The 26405-nt window shown below is 41.6% G+C and overlaps 5 protein-coding genes across 7 annotated transcripts; 3 read left to right on the top strand and 2 right to left on the bottom strand.

The window, feature by feature from the left end:
• The first annotated feature begins 402 nt into the window (after nucleotides 1–402).
• LOC103390982 (uncharacterized) lies at nucleotides 403–3167 on the top strand. Its single transcript, XM_008327078.3, has 7 exons — nucleotides 403–600; nucleotides 755–908; nucleotides 1069–1179; nucleotides 1697–1753; nucleotides 1838–1975; nucleotides 2082–2195; nucleotides 2316–3167. Exons 2-7 carry the CDS (start codon nucleotides 777–779, stop codon nucleotides 2367–2369), a joined length of 606 nt encoding a protein of 201 aa, XP_008325300.1. The 5' UTR covers nucleotides 403–600; nucleotides 755–776; the 3' UTR covers nucleotides 2370–3167.
• Nucleotides 3168–3310: 143 nt separating this feature from the next.
• aldob (aldolase b, fructose-bisphosphate) lies at nucleotides 3311–6297 on the bottom strand. Its single transcript, XM_008327082.3, has 9 exons — nucleotides 6048–6297; nucleotides 5268–5380; nucleotides 4958–5169; nucleotides 4800–4854; nucleotides 4532–4692; nucleotides 4355–4438; nucleotides 4091–4265; nucleotides 3816–4015; nucleotides 3311–3569 (listed from the first exon to the last, which is right to left on the bottom strand). The coding sequence occupies exons 2-9, from the start codon at nucleotides 5377–5379 to the stop codon at nucleotides 3474–3476; spliced, it is 1095 nt and encodes a 364-aa protein (XP_008325304.1). The 5' UTR covers nucleotide 5380; nucleotides 6048–6297; the 3' UTR covers nucleotides 3311–3473.
• Nucleotides 6298–7986: 1689 nt separating this feature from the next.
• On the top strand, nucleotides 7987–14901 carry rnf20 (ring finger protein 20, E3 ubiquitin protein ligase). Its single transcript, XM_008327076.3, has 22 exons — nucleotides 7987–8135; nucleotides 8436–8562; nucleotides 8671–8739; nucleotides 8826–8924; nucleotides 9144–9291; nucleotides 9410–9595; nucleotides 9678–9793; nucleotides 9894–10040; nucleotides 10117–10191; nucleotides 10308–10427; nucleotides 10542–10721; nucleotides 10816–10951; nucleotides 11099–11220; nucleotides 11317–11473; nucleotides 11588–11888; nucleotides 12335–12452; nucleotides 12643–12792; nucleotides 12884–13096; nucleotides 13239–13364; nucleotides 13472–13612; nucleotides 14143–14247; nucleotides 14570–14901. The coding sequence occupies exons 2-22, from the start codon at nucleotides 8446–8448 to the stop codon at nucleotides 14744–14746; spliced, it is 3003 nt and encodes a 1000-aa protein (XP_008325298.1). The 5' UTR covers nucleotides 7987–8135; nucleotides 8436–8445; the 3' UTR covers nucleotides 14747–14901.
• Nucleotides 14902–16236: 1335 nt separating this feature from the next.
• Nucleotides 16237–21330, top strand: LOC103390978 (transmembrane protein 109). 2 transcript variants are annotated; one of them, XM_008327074.3, is made up of 4 exons: nucleotides 16237–17237; nucleotides 17760–17819; nucleotides 20510–20612; nucleotides 20848–21330. In XM_008327074.3, exons 1-4 carry the CDS (start codon nucleotides 16998–17000, stop codon nucleotides 21201–21203), a joined length of 759 nt encoding a protein of 252 aa, XP_008325296.1. In that variant the 5' UTR covers nucleotides 16237–16997; the 3' UTR covers nucleotides 21204–21330. The 2 variants fall into 2 exon arrangements, with proteins under 2 accessions (XP_008325296.1, XP_008325297.1); XM_008327075.3 differs by lacking the exon at nucleotides 17760–17819 and having other exon boundaries at nucleotides 16252–17237.
• A 755-nt stretch (nucleotides 21331–22085) lies between these two features.
• Nucleotides 22086–26225, bottom strand: LOC103390977 (uncharacterized). Of its 2 annotated transcripts, none has more exons than XM_008327072.3 (7): nucleotides 25738–26225; nucleotides 25196–25471; nucleotides 24580–24882; nucleotides 24317–24474; nucleotides 24115–24207; nucleotides 23316–23357; nucleotides 22086–22981 (listed from the first exon to the last, which is right to left on the bottom strand). In XM_008327072.3, the coding sequence occupies exons 1-7, from the start codon at nucleotides 25781–25783 to the stop codon at nucleotides 22700–22702; spliced, it is 1200 nt and encodes a 399-aa protein (XP_008325294.1). In that variant the 5' UTR covers nucleotides 25784–26225; the 3' UTR covers nucleotides 22086–22699. The 2 variants fall into 2 exon arrangements, with proteins under 2 accessions (XP_008325294.1, XP_008325295.1); XM_008327073.3 differs by having other exon boundaries at nucleotides 25196–25332.
• Nucleotides 26226–26405: the final 180 nt, after the last annotated feature.

Raw genomic sequence — 26405 nt, 5'->3', positions numbered from 1 at the left:
TTAGTCCCTCAAATCCACTTTTTATTCTTGGTGGATCCAGGTCACTCCCAACAAAGGAGCTAACGTGGCTCTCAGGGGAGTGGTATCTGACCTTTGACATACTCAAAGACAAAGCAAAACAACCTGAAACGGCAGCAGAAGCAGTGATATAACCATGAGCAACCTTTTGTATATGTGTTGCCATCTTAGGTATTATCTTAATATAATAAGAGATCATATTTATCAGTTATCACTGCTGCATCTTCACACTGATGTCCATAGAAATATTAAAGGAAAGAGCCACTAGTATGGTCTGTTATGTAATACATTATAAGGCAAGTATCTTTAGAGTGGGATGTTATGGTCACATGATCACGTTGATGCTTCCATGAAACATAAAAAGGTCTGGATTTTCTGATATGTTTCTGTGGATTCCTATTGTGATGCATGGACTGATGAAACATTGTTTTTAGTCTGCAACTTCCCAAAAGTTCAGCAGCTCCTCCCCATGCTGAAAAAATGAGGAGAAAGTTTCAGATTTCTTCACTTCCTCTGTCCGCCCTCGACATTCTCTTCCCGTTATCTTTTTTCACACTCCTCTGCATGTAGAACTAAAACAAGGTGGGTCACCCCATGTTTCCAGTTGCATTCTTCTTCAGCATTTTTTCTTCTCATACAGCAGTTAACACTGTTTGCAGTTATTCTTCATTCATAACAGCTTTTATCTCCCACCAAAGGGGAGAGGGGAAACTCATCTGGTTCTCGTTCTCTCCAGATTTAGATACTAGTTTACGGAAATGGACACCACCGAAGCAAGCGCTGGAGAGAGGACAACAGGACAAGATGTGAATGAGAAGGCTGACAACTTGGTGCTGAAGACCACCAAACCTTTGCATCGCTTTGTGTCCAAGGAGCCCAAAAGTTTGGGGGTGAGATGTTTAAACAGATAAATAGAGAACAGAGAAATAAGATGTTTGACTCTCATAGTGACTTGTGCTTCGAAGGTGCGTGGTTTTGAGTGGTGAAATGAAATATTAATTTCAAGCTGGACTCCGTCGTGCCATGTGACCTTCTTCTGCTTTTTCATAGATTGTCATTACGATCTTTGGCTGCGCAGAGCTCCTGATGGGAATCCAGCTGCTCAATGAGCATGTGATGAACTCTGCTGCAACCTACGTCCCTCTCTGGCAGGGAGCTCTGGTATAACATATGAGTGATTGAAGTTCATTTTTGCCCTTTAAGATGATAGGTCACATTTTTCTGGTCATATCAAGGCAACTGTGTTCTCTTTTTATTTACAAGTGAAATGCCGAAAATAATAGTTTAAAATAATTATTCAATGTATGTCCATATCTAGCTCAAAAATGTTGCCATGACTTTAGAGAAATTATCATGACAGTTTGAAAAAAATGCCCATGCTAGAAGTTAGCTAAGAAGTTAGCTTCAATCATTTTAAAAGAAATTATCAATAAAATTTGAAAATAAATGTGGTGAAAAACTTTAGAGAAGTTATCACCATTTTTTGAAAAAGGTGGCAAAAAACTAGCCGTGCTAGTTAAAATAAATTAGCCCGAAATATATTTCAAAGGAGATTTTTAGACGCTTTTCTAAACTACAGCTGTTTAGTGAATTACAACAAATAGAGATAGTAAGTATGTGTTAAAATGTATTGCATGTGTTTACACTTAACTGAAAGTTTTTTTAATTGTTCCATTAGTATGTCCTGTGTGGAGGCCTCTCTATCTACACTGAAATACAGCCCTCCAAAAAGATGGTAGGATTATTTGGCTCTTATATTGGTGTTAAATGTTTTAAATATATCAAAATACAAAAGTTTGCTACATTTTTTTTTTCACAGGTGACGGTGTGTTTTTCCATGTATGTGATATCCATCATAGGAACCATTATTTCTGCTGCTCAGAGGGTGTCGCTTTTTGCCTTCTTTTCCTACCTTTTATACAGAAACATGGAACATGAATGGGCCTACACGAGAGCAGTGAGTGATAGCAGAGATCTCCAAACCTATTATTTAAATGTATTAACTCTATTTAAATAACAACTAATTTATGTTTACTGAATACAGTTTTTTTGTCTCACTTCAGTGGCAGCTCCTGTGGCTGGAAATTGTACTGCTCGTATTCTCTCTCTGTGTTGCCGTGATTCTAATCTTTTTGAGCACAATCGCTCGTTTAGCTCTGAAATCCAACACCTCTCAGGTAATGTTTTTTTTTCCAATTAAGATCCTTAGAAAATGAACTAGTCTGACAATTATAAAATATAAATGTTAAATAAATACCATCTTTGTCCCCTCCTGCCCCCAACCCTTTTTTTAATAGGTTGTTGTCCAGTGGAATCCAGCCCAAGGACAGACAGATACACCTTCAAATTAGCACATTATAAAACTAAAACGTAACATGTTCATAATATATTTTTTTATTGCAGCAATTGCGATAACAACAGTGTTTCTAGCAGACTTAACAAATGATTACCTATTAATCAAAAGAAATCAAATCAAAATGCATCCGTCATTAACGATGAAACTTTTCAGAATCTAATGAGCTCAACATTATCTTTCACTGTTTCACTAAATTGATTTAGTAGAAGATATGACATGTGTACTTTTATCTGTACAAACCACTGTATGAGTTGCTGCCACCTAGTGACTGAAGGCGTATCATTCAAGCATTACAGCAGTGGTACACTTATGTCCAGCCTGACCCCCCTACCGGCACCTTACTGCACCCTCCCAGGGGGCCCGCCCCACTATTTGAGAAGTACTGACATAGAGCAAGATTTCCCATGCTTTAATCTACAACATGGTCCTGCTCGTCATGGGCATTAAACCAACAACCCTCCAAAAACAAATCTGGTCCCCCATGCACTAATGTGTAAACAGGGTTAAAATCAACATAGGGAACATTTCAAAATAAAATCCACTATAGTTTCATGAGGACATACACAGATTTAATTTCAAATTAAAAGCCAGACCAAATTTACAGTATGTGCATACACACAGATTTAACTTAAATCTTCCAGTTTGTGTTGTTTTAATGGTATATAGTGTATGTGATACACATCAGATCTAAATGATGCAAGTATATAGTGTAGGGAGTTTTGATTTGCATCCCAAACCTTTAGACTCTGACCAGAGTCATATATTTTTAAATAAAGAATCAATGTTTTGAGACACATTTGTATTGTTTTTTGTTTATCATTTGGCCCTGGGAAAGCCACACGGTTGATAATTTATCACGCTCAAAGGAGTCAGAGCGACAGACGCCACACAGAACAGACACCAGTGATGAAGTATGTGACTCCACACAACAGACGATTCTTTGGTCAGTTAATTTATTTCCAGTCATTTCATTTCACTGCGTAGACAAACACTATTACATAGCAAAGTCTCCCTGCTGTTGGTCATACTGGGAGAAGCATTTGGTCCTTGTGCATTTTTTTTTTTGTGATAGTGGTGGAGGGGGTAATGTTCACAGTATTTAATAGACATAGCTGGCTGTGTACAGAGACTGCATGGAGGCCTGGTCAGCTGTGCCTGTGGGCTTGTATTCTCCTTTGGAAGCAAGGCCGTTGGTCTAAAGCAGGGAAAACACAATAGGTCAAAGTCAAATCTGTGTTAATGATCAGCCCCATTACGGTTGTCACATTAGTCTAAAACTCAACAGATAAGCTTACAAAGAGAAAAAAATAAAAATAAAAAATCAATGATCGACTGGTGTGAAGTTGTGCAACGCGTGACCGTGAGTTCCACGTGCACGATCGTCCACATCAGTTTGATAAGTGTGATTACTTCACAGTTATTCACGGATGATGAGGCTCACCTTTGCCCTGCTGCAGAAAGCTTCCTGTGCGGCTTTCTTGTTCTCAGCTTTGCCCAACCAGGCCGCAAGAGCAGAGGCCTGAAGAGCACGGCCGTAGGAGAAGCTCAGTTTCCAGGGGCGTTTCAGCGGGACTTGGTTGATGGCGTTCAGGTTGAGGGAGGCCTCTTCCTCGCTCTGGCCTCCAGACAAGAAGCAGATGCCTGCAAAGGATAAAGGTATGTAGCACGCTGCATGGAACGAAACAGAACAGTGTGAACACACAGCCTGAAACTCACCTGGCACAGCAGCAGGGACAGTGCGGAGCAGAGCGGTGACTGTTGCCATCGCCACCTGTTGAGGGGTGTACTTTGTGGTACAGGAGTGTCCAGCGGTGACCATGTTGGGCTTCAGCAGAGTGCCCTCCAGGTACACATGATGGTCAGAGAGAGCCTTGTACACAGCAGCCAGAACCTGAAAATTGAGATCAATTTAGTTTGGATTCAGTTTTGTAATCATCAAAGGGAGGGGGGAAAAAAAATCACTGTGGATAATTAGCTGACCTTTTCTGTGGCATACTGGCAGCGCTGCAGGTCATGGTCTCCATCAGGCAGAATCTCTGGCTCCACGATGGGCACCAGGCCATTCTGATGGAGGGAAAATGTCTTGTGTTAAAGCTGTAAAAAAAACCAACTTTTTTTTTTGCTTTCTGCCCTTATCTGTAACAAATACTCACACACCTGTTGGCAGATGCTGGCGTATCTGGCGAGGACGTTGGCGTTCTCTGCAATGGAAAGAGCTGACGGGCAGCTGTCAGAGATCTTCAGGACACACCTCCACTTGGCGAAGTCACAGCCGTCCTTCTTGTACTGGGCGCATCGCTCTGACAGACCATCAAGTCCTGGGAAAATTACAGTTTGAATGAATGATATGCAGCAGTACTTCGATGCACCTGCAGTGGTCCAACACTGTATAAAGAGATTGTTAATGTATACGTGTTTAGTCTACCCTGTGTTGTCGTCTCTCCATCTGTTCCATTCAGACCAGCCGTGCCTTTGTCAACCTGAAAGGAAAAACTTCACTGTTAGCGTTTGTCCTCCCCGTTCACAGTTGACTGTATTGTGCGTAGCCTCGACTAGATGTCGCCGTCGATGTCGCCTTCTCACCTTAATACCGACAACAATGCCCTTGTCCTTGATGACTTGGGGGAAGAGCTTGCCACTGTCAGATTTCTGGTAGAGCGTCTCGTGGAACAGAATAACTCCTCCGATGCAGTTAGAGATAGAGGGGTCAGTGGAGAAAAGAAGCTCGCGGAAGCAGCGGCGGTTTTCCTCCGTGTTTTCCACGTTGATTTTCTGGAGACGTTTCCCCATGGTTCCTTGACAGACATGACAAGGAAGTTATTATCAAGCACACAGTAGTGTCATTATGTCTGACGGTGAGGGGGTGTTACCTAAACATGATCTTAAGTCTCACCTGTTGATTCATCTGCAGCCAGGATTCCCTTTCCTGGAGCTACAATCTTCTGAGCAATGTCAGAGAGCTCCTTCTTCTGCTCCGGAGAGAGGGATGGGAACTGATGAGTCATTCTGAAAGAAACAAGTTTTGTTACAAAGGGATCAACACAAAGCCTTGCATTAAACAATTGTTCAAAGTATGAGGAAGATTTTTATTTTTTTTTATTTTTCTCCTTGTGGCAAACAATGCACAGGAGTGGAGTAAACGCATCCTCGTCTTGCGTCACCTCAGTCAATATTTGCCCGGTTTGGTTGAACCTTGGCCTTGACCGACAGCTCTGCCCCTCTAACGTGCAACTAAAGTCCAGAGTTCACCGCAGGTTAAAAACAACATGCTTCCAGAAACTTTCAGTCGCGGAACCTACACAGACTTCAGACGGGATTTGATATTCTTTAATCAACGTGCAGTAACTTGTTCAAACTGCAGGACGGTTTTTTTTTCTCTTTCTTTTCTGGCTGCACAATAACAAGCTGTGCTGCAACACACGAGTTAATTCAACACCAGTCGTAGGAACTTCTCATCACCAGCACAGGTCATTAAAAATAATTTTAAAAAAAACTTTAATGTCTTTGACATTGCTGTCCGACTCTAGACACTAAGTTTAAAACAGCACTTCCGGCAGTATTTCTGCAGTTTCTGCACAGGCGATTCTACACGTTTTCAGCTTTAACATAATTGCAAAAGTAGTTGCAGAGCGTTAAAGATCGACGTGAATTTAAGAAAAATAGTAGGTGATACCTGAAAGTTTGGATCAAACAACGGCAGGAAACAACGGTACAAAGCTTCAGCAGCCTCCCAGACAGCGAGAAGAACGAGTTGTACTCGACTGCCTCAATTTATCTGCTGTTCCAGGCCAAGGAGAGGGAGGAGGGGTTGGAGCGAAAGGAGGAGAAAGAAGAGGAGGAGTCGCTCCTGATGTGTGGGGCGTGGGTCAGCCCGGTATCGTAATTGGTCTGGTCTATGTCACATGTTTGAAGGATGCAGCATCAATGTGCTCATTTGTGGACCTTAGCATGTCAGTGAAGGTCTGAGGGAACGTCATGTTGCGTTTGGAGGCAGTTAGAAAGTGTTGATCTGCCCCCACCCATTCCCCCAACTGTTTTTTTTCGCTGATGAAATTTGCAAAGTCTGTTACAATGTCACCATTTAGTTGTTTGTTTTCAAACTTTGTGCTGCAGGGAGTGAAGAGAGGTAAGAACAGTTCACTGAGTTCACGTGAGACGCAAAAAGAGAGAGAGAAAATTTTCAATTCATAGCTACGAAAACTGAAGAAGAAAAGATCAGAATGTTCAGCTACTTTTGGAATTCAAAAGCTAGCCCCCTAGTGGACAGCAGACTAAAGATGGGCGTTGTTATTTACAGAATATGTAAATAATAAAGCCTTTAAATTAAAATTTAAAACAATAAAATCGTGACATTTTTCATATCAAACTCAAGCTACATTAATACTTGGTCCTAAACCAGATACATAGATGATGTTTTTTTGAGCAACCTTAATCAGAACCGTCATGTTCTATTTAGCCTACGTAATAACTCTATGTGATGAAGGTTAGTTGCCCTGGTTAGTTCTTCAGAAACGTACCAGCCAAGTTCTAAACATTGTGTAGCAATGTACTTAGAAAGAACAATGTTAGTTGTCAATATTCAGTTTACATCAGTTTTCTAAAAGTAATGTTTGACAATAACGAAGGCCTAATCTTGACATGGATTATGACCTCAGAGACTACCAGTCATTTCCTGTAAACAAGACGTGAAGTTAAACCTGTTTTTTTCACATGCCTCATTTTTTTTATCTTCCTCATGCGTCACATTCTTTCCCAAACACGTCATACACAAACAGTTTGTACATCGATTGATCTAAAGGTTCTAAATCAACAATGGTTCACGCTCAGCAGACAGATTTTCCAACCCCGTGTTGGAGTGTTGCTGTAGCTCACAAATACTGATGAGCCACTGTTTACACAATCAGTCTGGACTATGTACAAAGTGCAAGGTACCTTGTAATACAGCCGTTCAGGGTTCATTCTCTGTCTATATTTTTCTTTACATAAGAATGGAGAATTCAGAATGTTTTCCAGATATGCTGACTTAGCTATCTTGACAATATAGGATTTAAAGGATTAAAAGAGGAAGATTGTTGAAGGTTTGTGAGTGTTGTTATAATGTTGCCGCACTAACATAAAGATAACTATCAAGCATTTATTTTGTGCATTTGTATCATTATAATAAACGATTTGTGGTTAAATATTTGTTTTTTTTATTTGCTAGATCTTGCATTTATTCTTTAAAATAAATAAATAAATTTAAACCAATTTTAATATTCACCATTTGAAATAATAGTAATATTTGAGTCCCTTATTATTCCCCCAATAGGGAAATTTACAGTTTGCAGACACTGTCATTGTCTAAAAAAGTGACTATTGCATACAATATATTACTATTATTATTGTTGTTGTTGTTGTTGTTGTTATATATGCAGTTAGAGATGGAGGGGTCAGTGGAGAAAAGAAGCTCGTGGAAGCAGCGTTGTTTTTCCTCAGTGTTTTCCACTTTGATATGTAATTATTATTATTATATTATTATCATTTTCTCCTCTCCTCACCTCTGTTTTCAAATGTATTCCAACCCAAACAGTTCGGGTTCCGCGTATTTGGTTTTCAGACCCTTTTACATACTCTTTTCCTCCATACCAATAGGGGGCGCAGAGTTAGCTGTAGGGGAAGCCCTTTGGATGGATGACGTTTCCGTTTCCGACTGACAAGAAGCCGCTTCATCAACATCTACAAACAGTAACACCTATCACCATATACGTCTTGTTTTTTAACGGTGAGCTTCGGGTTAGGTACAGTCCTGTAAAAATATAGAGATGTTTGAATTATTTGCATCGGGGACTATGTTAGAAGTCCGTTTTTATTCACTGTAAAAGCATTTACATCTAATGTTAGCATGCGGCTAATACTAGCTTTGTCGTTACGATAATGATTTTAATCACGTCTCCTTTTAAAATGTTATCATAGGTGAATTTACCCTTATTGATATCAACATATCAAATCACACAGAACTACTTTTTAGTAAATCTGCTAAACAGTTTCACCAAGAATCGACTCTTATTTCTCTGTTTCCCAGGAGTCTGAGGATGTCGGGACAGAAGCGTCCTGCTGATCCGAGCAGCGGCCCCTCGTCCTGCGGTGCTGCAGCAGGAGGGAGCACCACCGTGGAGACAGTCATTAAACTTGGAGGAGTGTCCAACAATGTGAGCTACACTCAGTACTCACCATAAAGATATTACAACTTTAGAACTGCTATCTTAGGATATCTTTACTTATTACCTCCGGTTTTTAATCTTTGGGGTTTTTTTTAGGAAGAACAAGACATAAAAGCTCTGCAGGTCAAGAACAGGAAGCTGGGAGAATCCCTGGATCAGAGACAGGTGAACTAATCATCTACAATACACACTGGAAGCTCGGCTTATATCCACTCCTGTTTTGTTTATCTTCTGGACTGTTTTTTCTGCAGGTGATTGAAGATGAGCTGCGAGAAAGGATCGAACGATTGGAGACCCGTCAGGCCACTGACGATGCCAGTCTGCTAATCCTGAACAGATACTGGAACCAGGTAAACACACATCAGTTTATGTGAGGACGTTGGACTCTCTCTTTCACACAACCTAGCTATTTTATGCTTGATATTGACAACTGTGTTTAAAAAATAAATATTTGTACCATTCAGTATAAACTTTATGGAACCATGGCAAATTATGGCACACCAGATGTTGATGGGTTTAATTTAATACATTTTTGTTTGGTTGGTAAAAGTCAAGTGTTGTCCCTACAGTTGGATGAAAACATAAAGTTGACCATCCGGCGCTATGAAAAAGCAAGCAGTGAACCTGAGAAATCTCCTACAGGCGACGGACGAAGCCTAAAGCCAGAAACACCAGAACCTGATGGCGACTCTAATCAGGAGCGAGTGAAGGACAGAGGTTGGAACAAAAACTGACACAAAATTTTGACTTCTGTTAGCAGAAATGTTTTTGTAATCAATGTGATAAACTGTAAACTAAATCTGAAGCCTTCTTTTTTTCTTTTGTTGTCATTCAGGCCAGCAAGGAGAGACATCAAATTCTTTCTTGGCGACCTTGGCAAGTAGCACCAGTGAGGAGATGGAAGCTGAGCTTCAGGTGAGAGTGGAGTCAAGCCTCAAACAGGCCAATCATGTGGTGGAGATCTATGAAGCCTTGAAGAGCACTGTGGACCAGCTGAAGGCAGAGCTGGACTCTGGAGCTGGTGAGATGGCAGAAGGGAAGATTTGAGGATGATGCATCATATCAGTATGTGCTTTTTTTATTAATGATTCCTGTCTTTCCAGAGGGAACTATGTGGAAGATGGCAACTACACTTAATTCTCTCCTGACCAGTGAAAACGAGAGGCTGCAGCAGCTGACTGAGGACCTTGACCAGAAACACAGTCACATGACGAGCGAGGTTCAAATCCATTGCCTTTTGACCTCTTTTAGCCCGTCCCACTTTCATCAATTATATGTGTGTGTAATATTAGAAGTAAGTATTGTTTATTTGTTTCTAGTCCCGCTCTCTGAGTCGTGCTGCCAACAAAGCAGATCAGCGAGTGAGCGAGCTGCAGGTTCTGATTGAGGAGCTTCAGTGGGACATGGAAAAGATTCGCCGTCGGGAAAATAGACTCAATGCACACTTGAGTGAAATACAGGAGAGGGTGTGTATTGTATAAGAGGGACTTTATATAACCATTTTAAAGTAGCAGTTTTGATGGTGGTTTATCATTATCATAGGTGAACAGCAAAGGCTATAAGGTGTGTGGGGAGGCCAGCAGTGTTTGTGGAACTATAACCATTAACAAGAGAAAGGTAGGTTTTAATGTTTTTTTTTTCTAAATTTGATTATTAAGGATCTATTATACCATAGACACACTTCACTGTTTTCCCTTTAAACCACATGATTCCTTTGTTTTCTTTGACAACAGTTTGAGGAGATGAACAGTGAGTTGGAGGAGAATCGTGAACTGGCAGAAAACCGTCTCACTGAGCTTCAGAAGCTCCAGCAGGACCTGCAAACTGTTCACCAGGAGAACAACAGCATGAAGGTTCACAAGCTTCATATCTAGTCTAAATTATTAGACTGACTTAACATATTTTAAGTAAAAATAACATTTTAAAGAAAAAATGTTTTCATTTGTTTTGTTTTCCTTTTGTTCCAGACGGAGCTCATGAATCGGGCGGAGGGCTTCGTGAAGGAGACGTCGGAGTACCGCTGTCTGCAGTCACAGTTTTCTGTCCTCTACAACGAGTCTTTGATGCTCAAGTCTCAATTAGACGAAACCCGTTCCCGGCTCAACACAACCAGGACGGCAAGGCTAAGACAGTTAGATCACATGGAGGTGATTTTTTGTTTTTTGTTTTCTGTCTTTATCTCGGTCTCTCTTACCTTATGTTCTTTCCCCATTTGTTAATTATGTGTCTTTTTATTCACAGAATGATGAGGTGACTCTGCAGAGAAAGGTTCGAACTGAGGTGTTTCAGCTGGAGGACACACTGGCTCAGGTCAGGAAGGAGTACGAAATGCTGCGCATAGAATTTGAACAGACCCTTGCTGCAAATGAACAAGCAGGTACATCACCGTCAATGTCTGTTGAAAATAACTCCTGAATTGGTTTAAAATATTCTAAATTCTTCACAAAAATGTACTGATGTGCAGTCGCTCTACTATATCAACTCCCTGACTTTACCTGGATCCGTGGACTGTCTCTTTTCTCAGGGCCCATTAACAGGGAGATGCGACATTTGATAAGCACATTGCAGACCCACAATCAGCAGTTAAAGGGAGAGGTGGTGAAATACAAGCTGAGACTTAGAGAGACACAAGCTGAACTCCACCAGGTTGGTCACCAGTTTTTTATTTATTTAAAAAGTAAAGAAGAACCTATAAATCCAACCTGTCGCCATTTGCTGTGCCTTTTCCATTTTTTTTTTTAGGTCCGAGCTTCAAAAGGTAACAGCATCCTCCAGTCCCAGTCAAGCACAGAGATGGAAGTGAAGGATGAGACGATGTCTCCTACGACTCCAGCTGTCACTAGCGAACCTTCAGTCAAAACAGAGCCTGACAACGAGTCCTCAGTGGCCAACAACACTGGTCGGTAAACAACATCTATCAAACAGAACGTACACCAAAAAAAAAAATAATAATAATAATAATTTTAAATAAATGACCCTGTACATCATTGTGTCAACGTCTCTGTCGGCACAGCAGTGAAAACTGAGCCTGGAGTTGAACCAGAGGTAACGTTGAAAGAGGAGGAGAAGGAGGAGAAGAAAGAGAAGGACGAAAAGAAAGACAAAGATCTTATAAAGAAGGAAGAAAAAGACAGAGAGCGGGAGAAGGAAAAAGAGAGAGAAAGACCAACTCGCAGCAGTGGCATAAAGGAGGAGAAGGACAAACCAGGGAGCAGCAGCCAAACAGAGGAGTCAGCGGGGGAGCGACTGTCTGTGGTGGGAGGGTCCAAGAGGAAGGAGATGGAGCAGCTGAAGATTGTCCGAACAGAACTCAAGTAGGTCACATTTTTGTTTGTATTTGTAGTTTTACAGGTTTTAAAAATTGACACTTGTTTTGGTAGCTCTAGCGAAGATTAAGATTTTAGTTTTCCTTAACCCATTTTTTTTTCATTCTTTGTCTGCTTAGACCCATCAGTGTTTTTATATGCGACTGTTTACACCTCATTTTGACATCATCTGTGTTTCATTTCACACCGGTGCGTCACATACTTCTCTAATTTGTAAGCTGTCAATTGAAAATGAACTCATGCTGAAATCCTGAAAATGCTCAAACCTCAGCAAACTCTTAATGAGTCACAGCACCGTGCAGTTTACGCAGTTATACGCAAGACTTATTTACTGTGAATCCATGAGATTGTTTATTAGGGTTCTGCCATCTGTTTCTTCTTTCAGTGCTTAAATAGTGTTTTAATTACATGATGATTATTATTTGCTCATGCAGAAAAGCCCAGGAGTCCCAGAGAGAAATGAAGCTGCTGCTGGACATGTATCGCTCAGCACCAAAGGAGCAGAGAGATAAAGTCCAGCTCATGGCTGCAGAGAAAAAGGCCAAGTCAGAGGTCAGATTTCAACACTGTACATCGCTGTCACCTATGCACAAATATTTGGTGGCTGTAGTTTTGGTTTGAAATGTGTTCTGGAATTTCGGACCTACATTTTCCTTCTCAACTACACCTGGTCAGTCAGATGAGTCCACTTTGATTAAGTGGGGCATATCCATTCTATTAGAGACAATTTTTTGCTTTTCAGGCAGAAGAAATTCGACAGAGGCTAAGGGAACTGGAAGAACGGGAGAGGAGAGAGGGCAAAAAAATGGCAGATGAGGAGGCACTAAGGAAGATCCGCTCTGTGGAGGAGCAGATCGACATTCTCAACAAGAAGCTCTCCATAGCTAAACAGGTCTGTGCACCCCCCCTCATCGTCCCCCACCCAACTTGCTCGGCTTTCACTTTGTCCTCTCACATTCACCAATGTCGCCCTCCGTCTGCAGGAGGAGGACGCGCTGCTGAGTGAGATGGACGTGACGGGCCAGGCCTTCGAGGACATGCAGGAACAGAACATCCGCCTGATGCAGCAGCTGAGAGAAAAAGACGACGCCAACTTCAAGCTGATGAGCGAGAGAATCAAGTCCAACCAGATTCACAAGCTGCTAAAAGAAGAGAAGGAGGAGCTAGCCGACCAGCTGCTGACACTAAAAACTCAGGTCAGTCTCTGGGAACCTGTGAAGATGAGGGAGGAGCCTGACCACATGGATACTGTGATTTTTACCTAGTAAACTTTCCCAGACAACCTTAGAAAAACAAAACTGAACTCTGTCTCTACAACACCTGTTCTCCTGCTCTCAGGTCGATGCCCAGCTCCAGGTGGTGAGAAAGCTGGAGGAGAAAGAGCGCCTTCTTCAGGGCACCATCGGCACTGCAGAGAGAGAGTTGACGCTGCGAACACAAGCTTTGGACATGAACAAACGCAAGGTAACAAAGGGTTCAGTGATAAAGAGACACGGCCACAGAGAACGTTCACCTGCAGAAATATTACCATTATCAAAAACATTTAATGAGATCGATGGCTTTTCTGTCAGGCTCAGGACTCAGCGTTGCTCTCGGAGGAGGTGAGGACTCAGCTGGAGCAGGTGCAGCAGAGGCTCAGCCTCGTCAGAGAAGAGGTCATCGAAAACAGCATATCGAGGGAGAAGGAGTCCTTCAATGCTCGACGAGCACAGGTGACAACGGACGGGAAACATTCAGGCAAAAATGAGCATTTTGTTAACACCTGAGGCAGGAGCTGATAAAAATGTACCATTTCTAACTCCATACATCAGTATATATCAGTATATGTGTGATGACAAAATTGAGAGTTAATTTCAGGGGTTAAGGAAAATATTGATACACTGAAATATCGCCATATTTCATATCCTGATATATCAATATTCCACAACACTATTGATTTTTTTTTTTAATTAGATATACATTCATAGCAGATCCATAGCGTTTGGTCATTTGATTCGTTGGTTCATTTGATGAATTTAAATAACCTGATGTTAAGCAAAGTACAGCTTTGTGTTTACTATGCTAACAGTTTTCCTACAAATTGTTTTTTAAAAACTTGACTATATCGCCATGCCTATAGTATCACAGTATATCGCAATACATTGTATCGTTGCACCTTCATCGTGATACGTATTGTATCGCCAGATTCCTGCCAACACACACCCTCAGTTCCTTCATAATCATTCCTCCAAATGTGTTTCAGGAGGACATCTCCAAAATGCGGAGAAAGATTGAAAAGGCCAAAAAACCAGCTGAAAAAATCAGCAACGGAGACGACATCCTCAATGAAGAAATCAATGACTATAAGGTCGGTTCATATTTAACGCTTGTTGTCTCAGTGTTCAGGTGTACGGTCAACATACTCTGTACTGTTTGATAGTTTGGTCTGTAATGTTCATTTCCGAAGCAACATAGAGTGGCATGAAGTGGCTGCTGTTGGCAGTGGATAAATGAATGGTGTGTTCACGGCCGAGGAAGTCACGTCTCTATGATTATACACGGCTTCACTGCTGTCCTAGATATTGCTGCCCTCTCATCACAGGCCATTCATCTGAGAACAAAACTGTCCCTTCACTTCAATGTTCGGACCTCTCACTCACTCTGCTCCCCCCCCCCCTTCTGGTCCCCAGGCTCGACTGACATGTCCGTGCTGCAACTCGCGAGTGAAGGACGCCGTGCTCACCAAGTGCTTCCACGTCTTCTGCTTCGAGTGCGTGAAAACGCGCTACGATACGCGACAGAGGAAGTGCCCCAAATGCAACGCCGCCTTCGGGGCGAACGACTTCCACCGCATTTACATCGGCTGAAAATGTTCCCCCTGAACTGCTTTTTCAGAAGAAAGGGTAATGGATTTCAGCAGTAGTTCACACACTGCCGAGAGCATCGCTGCACTCAACTGGTTCATCCTCAAATTATTTATCGGCGAGTACCTGTGTCTGCAGGAAACTGTGGACGTGAACTCCTCTGATAGAAACGTCTTCTTTTGTTCTCTACAAAACCGTCCCTTCCCGTCAATGTTCGGACCTCCCCCCCCCTCTGCCCCCCCCCCCCCTTCTGGTCCCCAGGCTCGACTGACATGTCCGTGCTGCAACTCGCGAGTGAAGGACGCCGTGCTCACCAAGTGCTTCCACGTCTTCTGCTTCGAGTGCGTGAAAACGCGCTACGATACGCGACAGAGGAAGTGCCCCAAATGCAACGCCGCCTTCGGGGCGAACGACTTCCACCGCATTTACATCGGCTGAAAATGTTCCCCCTGAACTGCTTTTTCAGAAGAAAGGGTAATGGATTTCAGCAGTAGTTCACACACTGCCGAGAGCATCGCTGCACTCAACTGGTTCATCCTCAAATTATTTATCGGCGAGTACCTGTGTCTGCAGGAAACTGTGGACGTGAACTCCTCTGATAGAAACGTCTTCTTTTGTTCTCTTTTAAACACAATGAATTTAGCTCCTGTTTTCAGATGCTTCTAATGGAAGAGTGTGAGTGTGAGATGGTGTGTGTGAGATGGTGAGTGTGTGCGTGTGTGTGCGCGTGTGTGTGCATTTGGAAGCAATTACACAAGCCAGTTGACGGTGTGAAACAGCATTCCTAATTCCTTCCAGTGTACTTTCTGACTGTGTGGCTGTTGTGTTTGTAAATACTGTATGATGTTACTGTCTTTTTTTTATAATATGAAATCTGCCTAGTTGCTTCACATTCTTTTGAATTCTTAAACATCTGGCTTGATGCTGTATAATTGCTGACAGTTGGTTAATAATAATAATAATAATAAAAAAATTAAAACTGCCATCCATGCTGCCTGGCCTCCTGATGCTTTATCGTTCACATGTGCGCAGTGTAGCTAAAAAGTTAAACACAGTCTCCTGAGACAGAACCTACTAATAGTTTTAGCTTTAATGACGTTTTGATGTCAGTGACTTCCTCTCTTTTCTAAAATTGCTTTTTTTTTTGTATATTATTTTTTTACATGTACTATTTTAAAATTCTACATTCTTCCTTTTCAATTCATTGGTGGATGTGTTGTCTTTTATCAGTGTAAAATAGACGGGAAGGTGATTTGAACAAAAATACTTATTCAGCGGATGGAGAAAGTGAGGTGCCCGGGGGTAGGGGTGAGACTCCCGGGGTGAGTGGGGGGAGGGGGTGTCCATGTAGGTTCAGAAGTCACTGTCGAACACGGACCATGTAAAACCTGTTATTCGGCCATGATTGGCCCCTCCTATGACTATGGACACGCCTTTAGCATTAAGCTAATGTGTGATTTTAGACTACAACTCCCAGAGAGGAGATCAGCGTTTATTCTGGTACACACCGCCTTTGTCCTCCCCCTTCCTCTCCTCCTCCTCCCTCCCTCTTCTCCTCCGAGCCTGAAACTGTGGTTAGAAACGCTCTGAGGGAAGGAGTGCCAGACCAAAACCGCGACAGGAGCGTTTTTTGGGAGGTTGTGCAACGTAAGCCATCAAATGAGTGTTTCTGATGCTCAGTCCCGGACAAAGGAGCAGCAGGTCTGAGGTGTGTGGAGCTCCGAGCTAAATAAGAGGCTTTAGGGGTCCAGGATTCAGCTTCCTTTTCGTTTTCCTCCGTCCAGTTTAACGTGTAAAAGCTGCAGCACTAAGAAAACTTTGGAGACACCTCGGTGTCATTTTTTTTTTAAATTAACGACTTCCTGTTGCTTCTGGACGAACCATCGCATTTTTCTGCTTCTGTTGGAGATAAAAGGAGTTTTCAACGTGTTCTTACCAAATATAGTCCGTGTGAACGCTGCAGCTCCGCGGTTGGAATATTTGCCTTCCTGCCAAAGTTTATAATTAAATGATATGATTATTTTTAGCCACTTTAAAACAGGCTGAGTTTATTTTTAAATTTTGTCCAAATTTTACATTTTTTTTTAGCCTTAAATCTTAAAATCGCTGTGCGCCCCAACCCCTTCCATTCAACAGGAGCCATTTTTTAAGTCTTTTCTGCACAGAATTGAGATCCAGTCTCTGATTGAATCCCACTCAGGACTGTAGCTTCCAGTCTAAACGCCAACATTTTTGTACAAATAAAACCGTAACAATGGGTTTTTGCGCGTCTCGCTACGGGCGCAGTGGCTGCGCCGTGGCTCGGTTTTCCCTCATGCTGCTGGTGCTCGGATTGTTTGTGAGCTGGGAGCCAGCCGCAGCTCAGCAGGCTCGGCCGACCGAGGAGAAGCCACCGACGGTCACACTCCGCACCCTGATCACCGGGACCTGCCAGGAGATCCATCGGTACGCTGAGTCGGTGCTGGGAACCGGTGTGGTACGCTCCGTGGCAGAGGTACGCAGCCTAGAGCTGGAGATGATGTTTTCTTTCTCTTTAAATGTTATCCTGCTGATGACCTTAACGACTTATCGATTAATTGTTTGTTCGATTAATTTTTCAAATTGGTGTTTTAGCCACAAAAATGTTTGTTTCAGGATTTTCTTTGTCATTATATATATTTTTTCTTTGTATCTTAATGTAATAACATGTCATTTTTTTCTTTGTATCTTAATGTAATAACATAACTTATTTAAATAATGTCATTCGGGGTTAAAACAGTGCTGGTGAATAACTCTCTACTGTGGTCCAACTTAACTGCCTGCTTTTTCAACTTTCTTGGTTAACCGGTCCTGATCTCTAATTTCTCTTCTCTCCTCATGCACCTCAACACGTTAATCTCCCCCGTGACCTCCTCACCTTCTCTGACCTCACTTCTTACCATGTGATTTCTCTCACCAATCCTCACACACACACTTCTATCATGTATCCCATCTCCATGCTTCCATTCTGCTGTGCCCCCCCCCCCCCCCCCCCTAGAGTGCAGTGTTGTTTCTTGAGTCATTACTTGGTCAGGACAACGTCCATACAGTAACCATGGTAAGAAATGTCCTGAATGAGTCCATCTAGTCCACCCTGACCGAGTCGTGTGAGCATGCCTGTAGCTGAGTGTTGTCTTTTTTTTTCTTTTTTTTTTTTTTTGTATTTCTGTGAGCACAAATTTGCACGACATGCCTCCGTATTTGTGAGCTTGCGTTGATAAGATGCTGTTAATGTGCTGCCGAGCTGATGTGTCCTGTTTAGTTTATATGAGTGTAAAATATAGACTGGGTATGAAGTACTTCATGATCAGATGTTTACATGTGGAACTTAATATCACTTCACAGCAGCATTTCTGACTTTATTTAAAAATACAAAGGAATGAAAATGATAAAAGAAAAAAAAAACTGCTGACCTCTCTGCAATAGTGCAGCGGACACCTACAGGAGCGCATACCCAATGTTGAAGACTGCCACTTTAGTGTATGTAAAAGTAGAATATTTATGATAAACTCAGTAAAAAGGAAAACGATTTAAAAAAAAAAACATACAATCAGCAACGCCGATTTTTGTTGTTGTTTGAACAGTCGTCTTCAGAAAGACAGAGTAAATGTAACACAATGGGCCGACTGGGAGCCAACAGAAAATCCATACGGTAAAGTGAAGAGTGGAGTTCCTGCCAGAAGGTCGTCAGATTTAGAGAATTATCTCTCACTTTTTGAAAATTGTCCCAAATGATTGCAGTCTCTCATCAAACGTGATTTTATTGATTTCAGTTCAAAATAGAGCTGCACACTTAGAGCTTAGAGCTTAGAGTGAAGGTGAACCCGAAAGGTCACAGAGGAGCATTTCTTCCACATCACTGAGAGACATTTGGTCTTTTTTTTTTTTTCCTTTTTTGAAACCAAACAACCTTGTTTCTACTCATTTTATCTCCACACAGCTGTTGAAGGACACACAGTATTCTGTTCTGTCCTTGTGGAACTCCGTTTTACACCCTGAAGTCAGGACTTGGAAACAAAAACAGCAGCAAGGCCACAGGCTGAGCTGCAGACACTTCATCACAGCGTCTTAATGTTCTGTCACTCAGCCTTGGGGAACTGATCAGAGCAGTGAATGACCGCGTCTTGTTTTTGGAGTCATGTGACGGTGACAGATGTTCGCTCCTTCAAGCTGTGACATACGCTCCGGTCCACACATACGTGCAAATGTGTAGCGCGACAGGTGCAGATAAGAAACCTGCTGGCCTACCCTTGACCTTACATGTCGAGGCTGCAGTATGTGTGTGTGTGTGTGTGTGTGTGTGTGTGTGTGTGTGTAAGGGGGAGATTTGCGGGGGAGGTGAGTCGAGGTTGTACAGGAATAGAGAGAAACTCCGTCCAGCTGTCGTCCGCCTGTTTGTCCAGGCCAACAATACGACACAGCTCAGCACATCCTTAGAACTTTTACAACCTTTTAAAACGTGTATTATTAAAATTAGTTTTGTATGTATTATTCTATGTTTAAAAGTTGAAAATATATCTACAGTTTAAATATAAATATCAGCATGGATTCTTTTGTCCATACATGTGCGGTTTGTTTCCTTCAGTATTGGAATTACACTAGATTTAATGGAAAGACGAGCAGAGAAACCAGTGTCACGGGAAAAAAAAATTCAAATTGGTGAAACAACTCCTTTCGTACAACTATGTTTTATATTTTAAAAAATTAGTATAAATACATATTTTGGTTTTCTTTCCTCTTGTTTGTACTTTTTAATACAAAGGAAATAAAATAATATAAAATACAGAAATCTAAGACTTAAAATGAAAGTAAAAAGTAAAAAAAAAATACTAATTAAATAAAGACATATATGAAAAGTATAGATGATGTAACTTCACATTCAGTGGAATAATAACACAGAACAGTAAGCCCATAATGAGTTCTCAGTACTATTACTCTGTCGCGTTAGCGTCCAGAGTTCTCACAGCGCTATTGAAGAGTTGCCAAATTTTATGCACTATTCCTTTTAGAGTATTTTGTAGGAGTAGCTGTTGTTTCCCCCAGAGAGAAACAATCCATTTAGTAGTGAGAATTTTGCCTTTTAATTCATCACAGTATATTTTGCTGAGGTCGGCAGGATCCGTGTGTCTGTGTGTGCGAGTTCAGAGACGTCGGCCAAAACAGTTCCCTTTTTAATTTAATCACAGGGTTAGTGCCCAACAGTGCTGCAAATGTGAGACATCATTTTTAATGCCTGAGCGCTCTTTAAAGTGGACCTGCAAGAATTACGTGAATTAGGTAAATGAAGCCTAAACTGCAGGGGGTGCTAAAGTTGAAATTATCTGGCAAATTAGTTTTCTAAGGTAAGGCCTCATGGTTAGCTCTCTGCACTGGATACAAGAAAAAAACATCTTATGGCAGAAACGCCTGAGTCAGCAGAACAGGCTTTGGTGACGGTGCCTTAGGCCAGTATACATTAGCATAGCATGATTTATCTAAGCTAAACTTTTGAAGCGTGACTCGCAGTGTACACTGTCCTCACAATAAAGCTCCTCCTTTATGGATTATTTGAAATGTCATCCTTTGTTTTTGAAGTTTCCCTCCAGTGATACTGTGTCTGTCTGCACATTAGAGCCAAGTGTGTCCATGTCATTTTGTCACTCTGTCCAGTGCATGACTATCTGTGAAAAGAATGCTGCCTCTCTTCATTTCTGAGCTCCTGACTAAGTGAAAACCTTTCCTCTCCACCCTTTCTCCTCTTTGACCCAGTTTTTTGAGATGGTTATCCGATTCCTGGCCGAAGGAGCTGCCAGCGGCCTCAACGTTATTGCCGTTTACGTCACCGAGATCCTCAGGGTGACAGGATTTGACGGTGAGTGCCAGGATTTCCCCTGATTTGATTTCATGGCCTTTTCACATTGCCCACTGCAAGCTGTGTCTTCCTGTGTTCAGTAGGAAAGGATCTCTGTCAATGAAAGTTAAAAACAAAGCCTTCCCTTCTGCCTCGGGGCAGAGCGTCCACCACACCTTTACAGTCAAAACAAAGACAAAGACGTGCCACACATTTCTCCTTTACGACGAAGCTGTTTTTCTTTTTTTTTCCACAGCTGCTCTGACGCTGCCTCGCTTCACCCCAGAAGGTGTGACGGCCTTCGCCCAGTGGGGTCTGCTGGCTCTCATCGGCTACTGGATTCTGACAATCGTCCTGCGGTTGCTAATGGCGGTGTTCAAGCAGGTGTTCTGGGTGGTGAGAACCGTCTTGGCGCTCTGGTTCTTCGGACTGATTGTGAGCGACAAGACGGCCACCTCAGACACCACGGCGCTCCGCCTGTCCGGTCTGGTGCTGGTGTGCGCTCTGTTGACGCTGCTGTCTTCTACGTCGGAGAAGTCACGCGGAGTGGAGAAGCGCCTGAGTGTTCTGGAGAACCGACTGAGGGCAGTGGAGAAGAGGAAAGGGGAGTAAAGGTGGAGGAGGTGAATGATGAGTGACAGGGATGGAAATATGAGAAAATAGTATCAGTGCTGGTTTCCAAATGTGTCTAATTATTGTGCAAAATAAAATCTGTGGGGATTTTTAATCCAAGAGTGGAGTTTGTGTTCAACACGTTAGTTCATTTTATTCCTTTATTTTATTCGCATAATGATTTACGGTGACTCCTCGACTTGCGTCGGAAAGCTCACTTGCGACGTAACTCTATTTGCGCCGAAGGTCGGAACTGGCATACTGTACATCGGTACCTATGTCGGTCCGCTACACTAACACAGTGGCAACGTCTAGTTTGAGTGAGCTTTTGGCTGTGACTGTGTGACTGTTTGTAAAGGGACTGTAACAGAAACAAATGCAAACTCTCTAGCTGTGTGCTAATATGTTTAATTGGCATCACATATTGTCTAAATTGAACAACAGACACGTCCAACACATTACATATGCTGGGATGTTTCAACCACAAAAAAAACCAAAACAAACAAACACAGCTACCTAACAGGATTTACAACATTCTTTCACATGGTAAAACATTCAAAACAAAACCCATTGCTAATTTGCATTGTATAAACATGCAGAAAAACAGGACATGCACAACAGCCTGTGTTTTTTACATCCACATGTGATTAAGCGTACCAAGTGGAAGAAACAAAAAGCTGCAGAGGTATTTTAATGTCACTCCGTTTGTCTGGAGGGCGACTTAGCACAAAGAGAAGGCAACTGGGGTTTGGATATTTTCAAAAGACATGTATGTGTGTATATATATATATATATATATATATATATATATACGCAGTGTATATGAGACTGTTTGCATGTGACCAAATAAACCTGATAGCCCTAATATTAAAAGAAAAAACATTAATAACTAATGACTGAAAGCACGTAATAGGAGGCTGACTCCAAAACAATTTAACTAAACGTTCAGCTGATGCTGTGCTCTTCAGCTGAAGATCAGGCCTTAAATTTCCACTTAAGGTCACTGCAGATGATGACGTAAATGCAACATATACATATTAAAAAAATAATAATACGAATGATCAACACTGCACTGCTACCATCATTTGAGGGGATGAAATGTGCGGCTCTTGTGAATTACATTTGGTGGTAAAATGGTAAAAATTGCACTTTCTGTGATTCATGTAGTGTCAAGTCCATATTCAGACCTGAGTAAAGGTCTATGGCTGTTGTTGGCACAGCTGTCAGTAGAGCTGCTATATGTTTGATGAAACTTCCGTGCTCACCTGGGACGGTCTGGCTTTATCTATGGCTTTAAACATGCTCGTCACACATGGTCGGTGAAGGCCCTGAACGTTTAAGGCAGTGAAAACTTATCGTGGTCTTCACTTTTCTGTTTGTTTCCTGGTGTTTAAAAAAACAAATACTTGCCACAGTGAAACAACACAGAAACGTCCCTTGGTGACATGTGACCTTGTCAGTGCACAAAACTTTGGACTGCTTTTTTTTTTTTAATTTTAGAGGAAGTTAAGCTTGTCTGAGGTGTAGACACTACTGTAGTTGGAGTCTGAGCTGAGAGGAGCTGCAGATGAGAGGTTCAATCCCTTCCATTCAAACTGTGGCATGGGGTCGGAGGACAAAGGGGCAGTGGGTCCACAGGAGTCAGGGACAGTGGGCTCAGGAGGAGGAGGCAGAGAGGAGTGGAAGGAGTAGGAGACAGTGGGGTCAGAAGGAGGAGCACAGGGGTTAGCGGAATAAGAGACAGTGGGATCATGTGACGGCCGTGATGGAGCTACAACCTGGGAGAAAAAGATGAGAAGTTCAACAATCAGTGTTTGCAGTCTGTCAATAAACTCATGTTGATGGTTAAGAAAAAAAGACGTTCTATCATGTCACTAATTCTCACGACAACAGGAATGAATAATAAAAACCAAAAGGAAACAAATCTGAACTGTAATCTGATCATAGAATTATCCTAATGAGGATGAGGCTGCGTTCCTAAATCTCTGTTTAACATTATAACTGGGATGTGAGTTCCTTCTGGCCTAATGTTTGGGATAGTGACTTTGACAGACCTCTTATTAGGCTGTACCAATGAATATGTGTGTGTATGTACGGGTGTGTAAATCATACCTGAGAATATGAGGGTGGTACATTCAGGGTAGGATTGTGTATCTGCAAAGGGAAGACATGCATTATATTAGCAGGGAAGAGGGTACAGATCATTTAAGCAGAGTTTCTCTTGTGTTACTGACGACCAACACGTAATCATCCAGACAGCTATAGACAGCTATAAAAGCTTAAAAAAAGAGGGATAAGAGCCTTTCCTCAATTCCTGCAATTACATAAACATTGTCCAAAGAAAACTGCAAGAAAATTGAAACTAGATCATTGCATCCGATCACACTTTTTGTGCCTAAAAAAGGTTGGGAAACACTGCCTCAAATCATTAAGCCCCGTCAGAGTAAAACTAATATTTAGCTTTGTTGTTTTTTGCTGCTAAAGCCACAGAAAATATTTATCCCGGGTCAGTGAATACTATCTACAGCAGAGGTCACCAATGTGGAAGGAGCCCCAAGGTGTCCGAAGGCTGTGTTCTTAAAATAAAACTAGTCAACAAGTGGGTCAAAAAATGTACTGTTGCTGTGCTTTTTGAATCAGTTACACCTGCAACGATATTCAAATGGGTGTAATGACGATGTCTGCTACAGAACTAATTATTATTACATTGTTTGAGAAGTCTGTATTAAACAAGTAGCTCTCTGTATTAGTAAGTACCTTTGAAGTAGCTCTCAGTTTCAAAAGGTTGGTGACCTCTGATCTACAGCATCCAGTTTTAATGATTCCAACAGAAGCAGTTATTTTTATTTGGAGGATTCAACGACAGGCTTTAAAAACCCTAACTGATTGTGAGTGTGGTGTATGACATTACCTGGGGGCTAGTGGAAGAATAGGGGTAAACAGGGGGCGTCTCAGGAGGCCGATTGCCTTCACCCAAAAGTAAAACAGCAGGCTCCCGTTCATACTGTCAGTTAAAGTAAAGTAAAAAGAACACAACACAAAACAAATGAAACAGGATGAGGAATGTGTGATTTACATAGTGTAGAACAAAGTGTCGTCTGTGTTAGTGGTACCTCATTGTGTTGTGCAGCCGGATCATTAGCTGCTACAATACCATCAATTTCTTTTTTCGAGCTTTTATTGCTACATTTAATGCAACAGCAGCAGCACATCAAGGCAGCGATAGCACTAACGATGGAAACCACCAGCACCGTAACGTTAATAGAAGGAGCTGAAACAATTCAGAAGACAAGTCAGTCAGAAAGTGACATGCGATGAAAGGCACATTTTCTTTAACAGGAACATGAAAAAAAAAATCAACATAAAGGAAACTCACAGATTGCAATTAATTCCACAGAGTAAACCAGGTTGTTCTTAAGATCTTTGACCTTGTAGCGTCCATTGCATGACAATTCAAAATCCTGAATTGAAATGTGACATGGATCTATTAAAGTAAGTTCTCCACAGATCCATCCCCTACTTCTGGAACTCTGCAGCCTTCCTTTATAAACTACATTAATCTCAGACCATTCTTCCCCATCTTTTATTTGGATAAAATAAATGTTGCAGTTATTAGGATCAAGATTGAAACTATAGTTGAATTTCCCATTGAGGGCCACGTCATAGGACAGTGTCAATGCTGGAAAAGAAGAAAAAAAAAAATTAAATATTTTCCACTGTAAATCACATTCACCACAACCTGCATTCTTAATATTAGGACCAAAACAGGACACTGTCAAAACACATCAGGGTAAAAGAAGGACAAGTAATAAAATAAATATTATTGTTAGTTATTCAATAATCATTCATTTATATTTTATAAAATATAAATAATGTATTTATAAATATTCAAATGTTTGGTCCTAGTCAAAGCTCTATTCAAAACGTGTTTCACATTTACACTTTCAATGTTTCAGAAAGTAAGATGGCACAGACCAAAGTGAATCCCTCACCTTGTACTTGAAGTGTGTGTCTGTTCAACTTGTTGCCTACGTTATCCAGCGCTATATAGGTGCCAGCATCTTCATGGGTTACGTTGTTCATATCGTAGAACATACGAGTGGTTTTGATGGTCATCCTCCCCCTGTGACTGGAAGAGTCATAAGGCTCTGAAATTCTCCAAATGACTCTCTCTGCCCCGTGTTCCGGGATGAACTTTACAGTTGTTGCCCATTTAAAAAACATAAATTGGACACTGTCCCCGTAATTCTTAACCTGAGCTCTGTAGCCTGGAGAGGAGGACAGAAGCATTTACTTCGGTTATACTAAATATTAACAATGTCTCAAAATAAGTCATTAAAACACATTGTCTACGCTATATTTATACAAACATGGCACAATAGTTGTACTTTATAAGATCTTTAGTTTCTCAGGAATATGAATGGCAGAACGACTGCTTACATTTTGTTTTGAAGAAAAAAATATTCTTCAACTGTTTTGCTGCAACACGTGCAAAACTAAGTTATTAAACATGTGTTTTGCTCTCTGTACTCACCCCTGCAAGCACAGGACAGCAGTAGCAGCAGAGACACGAACTTCATTGCGATTCACCGTGGTGATAAACACAACCCGAGTCGATGGATTGATAAGCCGTGCTACTGCCGTGTGTAGTTCATCAACTTGTAGTTTCTGCCAGGATAAAAATCGACTACTGCAGAATCCTTATAAAATGATTTTTTTAAAAGTTCGGGGATAAATGTATACTATTTCCTAACGGTGTGTGTCCGTGGAATGTATTTTCTTTTGACCCACCCACATGAACGGGCGTCTCCGTACAGGATAGACACATGGTGCGTTTGAGGACTGTCAGAGATTACAACTTTTCGCCTCACATGTTTTTGTAACATGAAGTACATAATGATAATATTAAATTCTAGCGGACGGTCGTCCTGGCATCACTAGTTGAGCTGAATAGAGCATTAATAAACTAAAGTCAAGACTTGATACATCTCCCGTTAGTTTCGATAGTCTCCTTCCTGATTCCTGCAAATTAAATATCTCGGAATCCCGAAAGAACAAGCAAGACTGCGCTTGCGTGGAAAAGACCATCAAATGCATATGTAGTTTTCGTTCACGTGGTCGAGCAAGACATATACAGCATCCTGTTTGGTCAGTTTTGCTTAGTAAACCAATGAGGTTTGAGTGGGCGGGCTATTTTTATTT

The sequence above is a fragment of the Cynoglossus semilaevis genome, chromosome 15, assembly GCF_000523025.1.
Source record: "Cynoglossus semilaevis isolate Cse_v1.0 chromosome 15, Cse_v1.0, whole genome shotgun sequence".
In the NCBI taxonomy this organism is placed as follows: Eukaryota; Metazoa; Chordata; class Actinopteri; order Pleuronectiformes; family Cynoglossidae; genus Cynoglossus; species Cynoglossus semilaevis.
This window is presented reverse-complemented; position numbering and strand designations above follow the sequence as displayed.